The following is a 12,993-nucleotide window of genomic DNA, read 5'->3' as shown; positions in this document are numbered from 1 at the left end:
ACACAAAGATGAAATAAGCAAAAACCCAATTGTTAGGTCCAGCTTAACCAAAGTAACTCCATTTTGTAAAGGCAGCCATCTGGTTTGTAAAGTATGAGCTGACCTTGCCCGCACCTGTTCTTTGTGCAGTAAGGGCAAACCGACTCTGTCTGTAAGGGAACTGTAAGGTCTGCACAGGGACACCTCTCTCCTTTTTGGCTAAGTTTCCGCCCAGTATATGTTACCCAGGTAACTGGCAGACCTGGAAGCAGTCACCTTCCCCTCCTACTAGGTCATATCCTGGGCCACCTCTGGTCACATGCCTTCCATCTGACCCTAGGAGGGTCCCAGACCCTGAGGTTACATCCAGATCCAGTGTGACCACACCTCTACCTGCCCCAGGCCTAGATAAGTCCTGGCTCACAGGGGGGTCACAGCTCTTCCTCCCCTACCCCCCTTTTCCTTTTCAGCTGTGCTTCTCCACCATGCATGGTGGGGGAGGGGGGAGGCAGCAGTTCGGTAAATAAACTTCTTTTCCTGCCTCAATAGCTCATGGTGTTCTCTTGATCGGCTACCTAATGAAACCTACTTAGTTAATATACCTTACAGAACCAAAAGAAAAAAAGAAAAACAATTTCCAAAAACGGCCAGTTAGCAGAAATGAAGCCTTGGGAGGGGGAGGAGGGAAGGGCAGGCCAGGCGGAGGTGTCCAATCAGTAAAAAGCACATATGTAACCCTTCTGTTTTAACCAATAAGAGTAAAATTAGCTACATGTTTACAATTAGTTTGTAGTTTGCTGTTTTGCCCTATAAAAGCTAGCCTGTGAGACTAGGTGGGGGTCACTCTCCACAGACACGGCCCTGACCAGTTAGTTTGATTCTTGATACTTGGCAGGGAATAAAGCTTTGCTTGACTTCACTTTGTATTAGTTTCGTTCCTTTGATCAAGGACCCTTATCACCAATGTCTCTATTTTCAAATAAAAGGAAAGCAATGGTACTCACTGGAAACCATGTTGAAAAAGAACTATAGAACTTGTGGGTATGAAGGGAGGAAAAAAACTGGGGAAAAGTGAGGGAGGGAGTGACATTATCCAAAAGGATATCTCTTTGCCTGATTTATGTAAGTGTAAACTTTTGTTTAATTAAAAAATAATAATAAGGGGCTGGGAAGGTGGCTCAGTGGTAGAGCGCTTGCCTTGCATGCATGAGGCCCTGGGTTCGATTCCTTAGCACCACATAAGCAAAAAGAAAAAAAAAGCCAGAAGTAGTGCTGTGGCTCAAGTGGTAAAGCGCTAACCTTGAGCTGAAGAGCTGAGGGATAGCGCCCAGGCCCCACTACTGGACCCCCCCCAAAAAAGAAAAAATAATAAAAGGAAAGAAAGAGAGTAATGGAGGAAAATAGCGTAGGAGGTCAATTTAAAAGAGAATAAAAACATATTTCTAGAAAGGCCACAGACAAAGTCTTTAAATATAGCACAACAGTCAAGTAAGAAAAACAATAAATGCAGTCATGGGGTTTGACAGTAATTTAAGCAATTGATGAGCTTTGGAAAAAAAAATACAACTCCATGCAGCCTGTTCCACTCCCTATAGAAAAGACCCAACAGCCAAGGGTTATATGTGGACAGTCATTTAAGTATATATGAAAGACCCCAGACTCACTGGGATACTTTCTTCAACAGGAGGGCACCCCAGGAACCAAGACTCCAAACCAGCAGATGCAACAAGCAAGAGGAGTTTATTTGGCGTTTGCGCAAACGGACTGTGTCCTGGGCAGACAGGGAGCCCTGAGCAGCCTTTACAGGCACTTTTAAAGGCAAAAACCATAGGATTAGCATAAGACACCGGGTGCCCCGGGATTGGCTCAATTTAAAAATCATCATATACTCCAGCAATCATTTTGTTGCACGGGAAGTCTTGTAACACTCATCATAAACTGGTTGGATCTCTAGGGGGAGGCTTCCCTGGAGGGGAGTCTACATAGTTACAGGCTCGTGATTGGTTGACATTTGACCTAGTTTGCTGGGCTTGCCAGATGGTCTTTATCTTGAGTCCCTTGCTGAGAGATTCTAAACAGGAATTTAGAAGAACATACTCTTTTGTTCTTTATCTATGTCTGCAGACCTTGTCCCAGGGCCTGTATCTGGACTCTGAAACTTTTTTACTTATTTCCTGGGAGGGTCTGTGCTAGCACAAGCAAGTTTACAGAAGCAGAAATAGCAGTTATTAAATTGTAAAATGGACGCAGCCCTAATTTTTCTAATTCTTCATGTAGATGGCTTACTCAGGCCTTTAACATTCAAAGATACTTGGAATCATACTAATTCAGTTACTCCAAAAATAATCACTACCCAGTTTAGCATCATGAAGATAGTTTAATTTGTGTCTAATAAGGGTAAGATTTCTGACCAAGGGCCAGCAAATCTACATTCCATAAGAAGTTAGCATACTACCTCCTAAGTGTCAGTGGATCATGTAGCGCTTGCTACTTTTTCTCACATCAGTAAAAACAGAGACAAATTTGAGGTAAACTTGTATTCAACTCAGTTTGACTCTTTTTTTTGAGGGGGGTCTGAACTCTGGGCCTGGGTGCTGTCCCTCAGCTCTTCAGCTCAAGGCTAGCACTCTACCAACTTGAGCCACAGTGTCACTTCTGGCTTTTTATTTTTCTGCTTATGTGGTGCTGAGGAACCCAAGGCCTCCTGCGTGCATGGCAAGCGCTCTACCACTGAGCTACTTCCCAGCCCCCTCCCTCAGTTTGACTCTTAAGAACATATAATCTACTAAATCTAAAAGCCATCTTTATCTTATTTATGAATGTTTTCCTGAGGCTAAATATTTTCTACTCTTCCATTTTAATTTTGGAGCACATTGTTAATAAAAAGTTCCTAAAAAGCAAATAAAGACATAAGCAAAAAACTCACCAGGGATCCACTCATTTTTTGTTGCTGTTGGCAATGCAGAGATGATTGTGAAAGCAAAGCTGGAAGAGAAAGCAAATGAAATGGAATCAGGAAAGAACCAATATGAATTTTGAAAGATCCCAGACTGCTGGGATACTTTCGTCTATGGGAGGATGCTCCAGAAACCAAGACTCCAAACCAGTAGATGCAACAAGCAAGAGTTTATTCAGCGTTTGTGCAAATGGTCTCTCTGCCCCTGCAAGGGAGAGATCCCTGAGCAGTGGTTACAGGCATTCTTAAAGGCAAAAACCACAAGATTAGCATATAACACCAGGTGTCCCAGGATTGGCCCATTTAAAAATCACTATACACTCTGAGGGGAAGTTTATAACACTCTTTGTAAAACAGTTGGCTTGGGGCAAGTCTAGGGGGAGCGTCACCCGGGAGGGGAGTTTACATAGTTACAGGCTTGTGATTAACATTTGGCTTAGTTTGCTGGACTTGCCAGGTGGTCCTTATCTTGGGTCCTTATCTTGGGTCCCATTCTTGTGTCCCATTAGGCCACTTGGGGAATTTACTTGTTTGTTCTTTATCTATGACCACAGATCTAGTCCCAGGGCACGCACCTGGGCTCCAAAACTTTTTACTCAATTCCTTGTTTCCAGAAATTGGGGTGGGGGTGGGGGTTAGTGCTAGCGCCAGGAAGTTTACAAAAGAAAAATCAGCAATTTGCAATTGTAAAATGTAACTCTAATTTTTAATCTTTCAAATTTGTCTTAAATTTTCCTGCTCAAGGCAATACATTCACATGGATTGGAAAAGAAAAGAAAAAAAAAACCACCTTCCTGTACAGAAGACCTTTTCCCTAAAAAATTGTTGAATAATCTAAGTCAAAGAGAGACATATAATCTCTTTACTAAAATTAGAAATTACAGAATTGCACTTAGGAATCTATGAACTATTTTCTGGTTAATGTAAAGATATCACATAGGACTCCATTGAGTATTTTACTATATCTCATGTTTTGGAATATTTAAACATCATGCAAAATGTTGGTTACAACTCAGTGTTTTAAACTCAGAATTACAGGGGAAAGTGAATAGAATATATATTTCTTGTGGCTTCCTGTTTCAATAATGGATCCCAGATAGCTCATCTTTCTCTAACAAAGTAGCCTCAAGCATTGATCTGGACTTTGTCATTTAACTTGCTTTGGCCAAAAAGATGTCAATGAATATTGTGTGAACAAAGTTTTGAAAATTCCTTAGTGACTGCCTCCCTTAACACAATATATTGTTAAGAATCTTGGCTATTCTGCTGGATATACACGGCCTAATCAAGAACATAAATTACTTTTAATAGGAATGATATCATCCTAAACCAACTATCCTCAGTAAGAAAATGACATGAGTAAAGCCTCATCTGTTCAACAATCAATACTAACAGAAATGCAATGCTGAGTCCAGCCTAAAATGTAGCTTCTCAAAACTTTAAATGAATGAAATGACTGCATATTTTTGCCAGTATATATTGGTTGGTAAATTATATAGGAAATTCTAGGTCATCTACAGCTTTGTTTTTAATAAAACTATGTAGGAGACAAATTTCTGAAGTACAATGAAGTGAACTTTTCAACCAGTGGATGAATAATGCAAATCACCACAAAAGTCAATTGTCTAGAATTCAGTGAGTTTGCTTTTGCAAGTAAAGACTGCTGCTATGCCCAGATAAGGATCCCCAAAGACCACCAATGAACCGATTCTGATGCAAGCACACGAGAGTCATTTATTGCAAGCTCCAGCCTGGACTCATAACCTTCACCAACACAGCGGGTCAGAGTTGAGAGCCCTGACTTCCAATTCAGCAGGGTTTTTATTGTGGTTTTAGCAAGGGTAGGAGGTTTCCAACTTAGTGGTTACATGATTGGTTAACATTTAGTAAGTAAGTCTTGTAACAATCTTATTGGCTAAAGTGCTCAGGCTAAGCAGTTGAGCAGCAAAATATGTTAACTATGCTATCTTAAAAATCTGGAGTTTTACTTTCCTGCTAGTTACTGATTGACTGTTGCTAGGGAGTTACCAGTAGAGCGGTTTTGGTCCTGCCATTTTTCTAGGAACCTGAACTCGTGTCAGTAAAAGCCTTTTTTACAAAATGGCCTTAATATCCAATATGGTTGCACTTTGGCCAGGCCAGCCTTCTCAAGACCAAGTGAACCATTAAAGGGCAATGTATGAATTCTAGTTTTAACTTTTTCTGCATTACAATAGTTTGTTTTTTACTTTAAAAAACATAAAATAGGGGGCTGGGAAGGTGGCTCAGTGGTAGAGCACTTGCCTTGCATGCCTGAGGCCCTGGGTTCGATTCCTCAGCACCACATAAGCAAAGTGAAAAAAGCCGGAAGTGGCGCTGTGGCTCAAGTGGTAGAGCGCTAGCCTTGAGCTGAAGAGCTGAGGGCCAGCGCCCAGGCCGAGTTCAGGCCCCACAATCAGACCCCCCCCCCCAAAAAATAAAAAAATAAAATAAATTTGTTATAGGCTGAATATCTCAATTTATGGGAATGAAATTTTCATATATTTCATGAGGACTTTTTCTTTTTGTTTTCCTTTTGGACATCCCTAGAGCAAAAAAAAAAAAAAATCATATTATGGAATTTCTGCCTACAAATGTTATCTCCAATTAACCACCAGAAAAGTGGAGGTGGTGCTGTGGCTCAAGTGGTAGAGCACTTGCCTTGAGTTCAGGAACTTAGGAACAGTGCCCAGGCCAAGTTCAAGCCTCACCACTGGCAAAAGACAAAAAGAAAAAAAAACAAGAGGGAGGGAATCAGGGTTAGGACAAAAGTATATGCAGTCCACTCTATTTTAAGTAATGTAAAATAAGTTCATTATTGTACTGAAGAATATGTAATATTTCCAGAACATATTAAAAGTGCAATATATCCATATTAGTAATATTTTTCAGTCACAAAAGCCACAGGAAATGCTGAGGATATGAAAAGGAGCAGAATCTTTCAAGTGAAATATTTTCAAGCAATGTTTGTGCGACATTGACTTCATTCACTTCCCTCACCCCTGTCCCCACAAAAATTTCCAAAGTGAAACAATACTACTTTTGGTAGATTGTAACATAATGGCCAACACTAGCTAAACCTTTAGGATACTTAACATCTACAAACCATACAACCTTGAGCAAGGTACATCACTTAAGTTGTGTTTTGTTATGTTTGTTTTAAAGCATAAGGTGCCTAGCACACATTTCCTGAATTGCCAGAAAAAGCATCAGGTAAAAGAAAGAACTAGTACCACTAGATGCCGCATTTAATAATAGTTTAAGTTTGAGAGAGCTTGCATTCTAGAAATGACAGACAGTGAGGTTAGACTGAGTGAAAGAGAAGGGGATTAGCTTTCTTGTAGAGGCAGATCTTCCAGGTGTGAGAACATATCTCTGTACTATAAACCACAGCTCCTAACCCTCTGATAAGTCAGCTCTGGTTCATTCCTCAGTCTAGCTCACTTCTCTCAACATTGGAGAGTGCTTGGAAGCTTTGGAGAAAGTTGTACCAGGTGAATCTTGTGCTCTGGAAAGTCGAATCAATCATTGCTAGGGAAAGGGAGGCTAACCAGATCTTCCCGTTCTAGTGCTTCTCTGCCTCTGCTCTTTAGGGCTAGTGACAGTTCACAAGGACAGTGTTCTTTCAGGATGCACACTCCTGTTCAGAATCTGCCCTCCTTCGAATCTGCCACGCTTACTTAATTCCAAGGAATACAGGTCCATCAGCCAGTCGTGTACAAACATGTGTGAACTGGAGCCAGGAGTGCTAAGAGGCTACAGCGCCCAGAAGGGGACTAGAAATGTCCCCACAAGAAACAACACAGAACCCCTCCAACACAACTGCCATAGCACATGACTCGGCCAGCACACCCTTCACAACCTCACTAGAATTGTGACTCGTCCATCGTTCAGTGGACAAATGATGTCATCACACTGGCTCACAGCAGAATCAGGCGTGGAACAGAAGCGCAGGCCTCCCCAGCTCTCCTAGTCTGGACAACCTTCTAGCCTGCCCGCGAGCCTTCCCGAGCCAGCTAGGTTCCGGCACCTGGAAGGACACTGACTCTGGCAGAACCGACTCTGACAAAGCAATCACGACCCCAGGCACAGTCACCCAGACCGGAGGGACCCGGCAGTGCGTGGAGCCTCCAGGCTACCTGCCCGGCTCCAGCTGCCGCCTGCAGCCCGTTTTCCTGCCTGCCTGCCATCCACTCACATTTCAGGTCCCCAGGTTCGCCAGGCACGGCAGGGCCTCTTGCCACCCCGGCTCCGGCATTCAGAACACTGAACTTCACTCCAGAAACTTCCCAGGAGCTTGGCTCAGCGCCAGAAACCGGAATTCCTGAGCAGAAAACGCCGCGAGTGGGCGGGGAGACGCATGCAGAGGAGGAGTCTGAAAGAGCCCTGCCAATGGGTCTGTGCCTGGGGAAGACTACATTTCCCACTATGCTTTGCGCTACACTAGTGGAAGCAGACGTTTAGAGTTGTTACCCAGAGTTAGATCTAATGTCTTAGCTTTCTGTGGGCTGGCTGAGGACCTAACTCTACCAGCTGAGCCAGGTGAGAGGAAGTACTTTCTGGAAATCCTGGTTTTCCCCTGCGATGTTGTGAGACCAAATACAAATTCAAATGTGGGCACAGCACAAAATAATCTTAAATAATAATAATTTTAAATAATAATATTCAATCTTAAATAATAATTTATTATTTAAGATTTAATTTAATTTATTTAAGTATCTAGTTGTATTAAGGTAATGGAGGCAATATTTCCATATCTTCTTTTTCCTAACAGTATGTGTTAGCAAAATTAAGATTAATAGACTTTGCCAGAGAACCACACAGATATCCACGTACAGAGAACAAAGAAAGGTTTATTGCCAAGGCTTATTGCCAGGAGAGGGAAGCCAGCAAGACTCATTTTCATGAGGGAGGAATAAGTGAAAGACCCCCAGACCGGGTGGGGTGCCTTTCAATCTAGAGAGACCCTTTCTCAAGGAACGACGAGACCACTTGAGCGGATGCAAACAGCAAGAGGTTTATTCGGGCATGCCTAGGCTCCCCAGTGCACACGACCTCGAGATCCACAAGGTTCGGGTCAGTGGCTGGGGGCCTGTTTGGATACACGGGTACCCGGGGCGACAAAGTCTATGGGGAGACTTGCGCGCCGGGGCACATGAGAGCACCCTCTTTTATGGGCGGCTGGAAGCAGGGTTACAGAAGCGAGATGCATGGTTACAGGGTGTTGATTGGCTAATTTTGAGTCATGTTTAGGGTGGGGATTGGTAGGGTTGAGTCAGGCGAACGGGTTAGGCAAGGTCCACTTAGGGGTTAGCGGTGGGGCTTTCCACAGGCAGTTGAGTTAGCGTGTCTGTACTCGCCCTTTAATTGTTAACTCAGAGACTTTTTGTTCCCTATTCCCGGTTTAATGGTTTAACCACAACATCCTGCCTCGCCCTCTTTGGTGGAGGCTTAGTTTTGCGGAAGGGGGGGTTGGTCAGCAAGTTCTCTGGGGGACCTAGTGGCAGAACATATACTAGGGTCTTTCATAAGAAGAAACACAGGCTATTGTCTGGGATGACCTATATAACCTAGGAGGTTTAGGAAGGGCTACAAACGGCTAGCAGGCCAAGGCTCTGGTGTGGGCCAGGGGCTTCATTCATCATGTCGGACTAGGATTTATGGCTGCCATCCAAGTGGTAGATAAGGGTCCTGCAACTGCCAAGATCTGAAGGTCACTCTAAGGGGCTCTTGTTGCCTTATATGGTGGTAGCTGCCCCAGAGAAGTGCCATGCCAAGGTAAAGGGGGTTGGAAGATGATTATTTACTGCCTTTACTACATGGGCCTGGTGTTGCCTAGGAAGGGAGCATGCTAAGCTGTGGAGAAGGGAAGGAGTGGACTAAGCTATGGGAAGGGACCCATTTCACTAACAGTATGTTCTGAAGTGTGACAGTTGTGTCTCCGTTTGCCTTAAATTTTCTAATGGTAACTGTTACCGGGTCTGGGGGAGGGGATTCCACATACCACCAGAGTCCACTATGCAGAGACAGTCTCATGCAAAAAGATGAATTTATTGGGGAAGTGGATAGCTGACTGGCCAGGGACGCAGCACAGACTAAACTTGGGTTTTTAAGGGCCAAAAACCACGTGGTCAAGCCTGGCCACATGCAGAAAGATTGCATAGTGGCCAGTGGAGTTACAGTCTGCCTCATAGTAACTGTTTGAACTAACCTATCATGTGGTTTAAATTGGTGTGTGAATTTGCCAGTCCCCACACAAAGCAGGCAGATATTCTTACTTGTGGGGGCAGGGATAAGGCTGCTTCTTCCTGGAAGGGCAAAGGTAGTGGCTGGGCTGTTTTCCTGTAGTTAACCTCCCACATTTCCCAAGGCAGGTGGTCAAGCAGATTACACAATCTTATCACAATAAGCAGAGGGCCTTTCCAAACAGTTTTCCCAGCGTCTCATATTTCCCAGAGTCTCAACAGACACAGCATCTTTCCTGATCCTGAGGTGCTTGTGAGAAACCAGTTTTTTTTTTTTTTTTTTGGGGGGGGGGGGTCCGGTCATGGGGCCTGAACTCTGGGCCTGGGCCCTGTCCCTCAGCTCTTCATGAAGTTCAAGGCTAGCGCTCTACCACTGAAAGACCCCAGACTCACTGGGATACTTTTGTCTACGGGAGGGCGCCCCAAAAAACAAGATTCCAAACCAGTAGATGCAACAAGCAAGAGGAGTTTATTCAGCGTTTGTGCAAACGGACTCTCTACCCCGGTTCAGGAGAGAGCCCTGAGCAGCGGTTACAGGTATTTTTAAAGACAAAAACCACAGGATTATCTCTGCTCTTTTCTAGCTCTCTGCTCTCTCTCTGCTCTTTTCTAGCTCTCTCTGCACTCTCTCTGTTCTTTTCTAGCTCTTCTCTCTCTTTCCCAGCTCTCTCTTTCCCAGCTCTCCCAGCTCTCTTTCCCAGGCCTTTCCCCACCGCGTGGAGGACCAAGATGGCCTGGTGCCAGCCGCAACAATGAATAAACCAACCCCTTACCTGAATACCAACGCAACTTCAAAAGATAGTCCATGATATTAAGAACAATGAAGGTGGCATCATGGACAAAATCAAAAAGCTAAAAGTCAAAGCTCCTCCTAGTGTTCCTCGAAGGGACTATGCCTTAGGAAGTCTCCAAGGACCTGTGCATGGAGATCGGAGCTGTGTATGGAAACTTGAGCCTTCTGGGAACCTTTGGCCAGATTACTGCTCTCCAGTAACTGCAAAGACTTGGGCCATCCATGCCATGTAAGACATCACTACTTGTTCCCCCAAACAATGGAGCCATGTCCTCTTTCCTGTCCTGTGGGCAAGCCTTCTAAGCCAGGAGTGAGTGTTTGATGTTGGTGACATGGACCTTCTCATGGCAGAGGATGGACAGGACTAGCACCCTCTAGAGGCTGACAGAAGAATCACATAGTCCCTCTTCTGGCTTAACTCAGGACAAAGACTGGGACACACAAATAATGGTGTCCTGGCCCTTCAGGATAAAGATCCATCCAGTGAGAGGCTTGTGGCATTCAGCAGGGACCCACCAGCCCTGCCTTCATCTTTGAGTTGGCGACATCGTCACAGGCTTTTCATGGTCCACTGAGCAGAGGCAGCTGGTGCAGGGGAGGGAAAGGAAGAGAGCCAAGACCTGTGGGTATTCACTGTGTTCTGGATGTTTTGCTACATTCTTTGCCAATATAATCCATTCAATCTTAAAAAAAAAAAAAACCCACAGGATTAGCATATGACACCAGGTGCCCCTGGATTGGTCCATCTACAAGTCACTGTGTACTCCAGCAATCATTTTGCTACGCAGGAAACTTTGTAACACTCTTCGTAAAATGGTTGGCTCAGGGCAAATCTAGGGGGAGCGGTCACCCTGGAGGGGAGTTCACATAGTTACAGGCTTGTGATTGGTTGACGTTTGACCTAGTTTGCTGGACTCGCCAGATGGTCCTTATCTTGGGTCCCATTTGGGGAATTTTCAAACAAGAACTTAGAAAAACATATTCTTTTGTTCTTTATCTTTAACCACAGACCTTGTCCTGGGCCGGCATCTGGACTCTGAAACTTTTTACTTATTTTTAGGGAGGGGAAGGGTCAGTGCTAGCATAAGCAAGTTTACAGAAGCAAAATCAGCAGTTAGCAATTATAAAATGTAACTCTAATTTTTACTCTTTCACCACTTGAGCCACAAGTGCCACTTCCGGCTTTTTTCTTTTTGCTTATGTGATGCTGAGGAATCAAACCCAGGGCCTTCAGGCATTTAAGGCAAGCACTCTACCACTGGGCCACCTACCCAGCCCCTTGAAACCATTATTTTAATTCTCAGCTCTTAGTGCCTTAAAGATGGAGTCAGTTTTTGCTCTCCTTAAAAACAACCCATTTCACTTAAAACAATTGTTCTCAACCACTAAACTGATTAATGGATTGTAAGGTTTTAGGCAAGGAAAGAACATGCATGAGGAGGTAAGGGTGAAGAAAGATAAGTGTTAGGGTTTTATTGAAAGACCCCAGACTCACTGGGATGCTTCCTTCAACGGGAGGGGCACCCCAAGAACCAAGACTTCAAGCCAGCAGCTGCAATAAGCAAGAGGAGTTTATTTGACGTTTGCGCAAACGGGCTCTCTGTCCAGGGCAGACAGGAAGCCCCAAGCAGTTACAGGCACTTTTAAAGACAAAAACCACAGGATTAGCATAAGACCCCAGGCTCCCCAGGATTGGCTCAGCTTAAAAATTATCATATACTCCAGCCTGCACGGGAAGTTTATAACACTCTTTGTAAAACAGTTGGTTCAGGGCAAGTCTAGGGGGAGTGGTCACCCTGGAGGGGAGTTTACATAGTTACAGGCTTGTGATTGATTAACATTTGGCCTAGTTTGCTGGGCTCACCGGATGGTCCTTATCTTGAGCCCCCTAAACCGAGAATTTTTACACAGGAATGCAGAGGAACATACTCTTTGTTCCTTGGGTCCCATTTGGCCACTTGGGGAATTTACTTGTTAGTTCTTTCTTTACGACTACAGAGCTTGTCCCAGGGCAGACATCTAGACTCCGAAACTTTTTATTTCCAGGGAGGGGAAGGGTCAGTGCTAGCACAACCAAGTTTACAGAAGCAAAACCAGCAGTTAGCCATTGTAAAATGTAACTCTAATTTTTAATCTTTCATTATTATTATTATTATTGTGAAAATACTGTATAGAGGAGTTACAATTACATGGGCAAGATAATGAGTACAATTTTTATCAAGCATTGTTTCCTCCTCCATTGTTTCCCCTTCCCGTCCCTACCCATCTCCCCCTCCTCCCCCCCAGTGTTAGTTGTTTTTTTTTGGGGGGGGGGTCAGGTCGTGGGGCCTGAACTCTAGGCCTGGGCACTGTCCCTCAGCTCCTCAGCTCAAGGCTAGCGATCTACCACTTGCACCATACCACTTGCACCACAGCACCACTTCCGGCTCATGTGGTGCTGAGGAATCGAACCAAGGGCCTCATGCATGCAAGTCAAGTGTTCTACCACTGAGCCACCTTCCCAGCCCCACAGTGTTAGGTTTTTAAAGAGGAGTTTGATTAAGAAGTACACCACAGGGGCTGGGAAGGTGGCTCAGCTGAAGTCCATAGACACATCCTCAAAGGATACGAACCCCTGAAACAGCACATTTCAAAAAGTCATTAACCCTGAGTCATGAGAAAACCAACTCTGAGGATTTCATTCCTTTACATGTATGTTTCTGTCGTGCATAAAATGGTTCAAGCTTGCTCTGTTACCTATGCAGTATGGAAAAGTAAAGTTCAAGTAGAAATATCTACCTCTATACTAACTTATGAATTACTAAAGCAAAGTTTCCCTTATCAATCAGGAAATGTTTTTTGTTGCTAGCAAGAGAAGATAAGGTAAAAATTATCTTCCAGGACCCAATGATCTGCACTAAAGACATCAACTACAAATAGATGCCTAGAATCTAAACTATACAGAGCTCCATCAGGCAATCACAAGAGTTGCATACCACATTAGCATATCAAAAAAACAGTGT

General features: G+C 44.1%; 1 protein-coding gene across 1 annotated transcript in view; it reads right to left on the bottom strand.

Moving 5' to 3' along the window:
* Positions 1-12,993, bottom strand: part of LOC122112124 (zinc finger protein 268-like) — a 32,431-nt gene that overhangs the window by 6,435 nt on the left and 13,003 nt on the right. The window contains exon 4 of the mRNA XM_042684968.1: positions 2,906-2,964. Coding sequence (XP_042540902.1) covers positions 2,906-2,964 — 59 coding nt within the window. The remainder of the gene's footprint in view (positions 1-2,905; positions 2,965-12,993) is intronic.

This window comes from Dipodomys spectabilis, unplaced genomic scaffold (assembly GCF_019054845.1).
Source record: "Dipodomys spectabilis isolate Male_0828 unplaced genomic scaffold, ASM1905484v1 ptg000092l, whole genome shotgun sequence".
Lineage (NCBI taxonomy): Eukaryota > Metazoa > Chordata > Mammalia > Rodentia > Heteromyidae > Dipodomys > Dipodomys spectabilis.
Note: the sequence above shows the minus strand (reverse complement) of the source record. Positions and strands in the feature narration are given on the sequence as shown.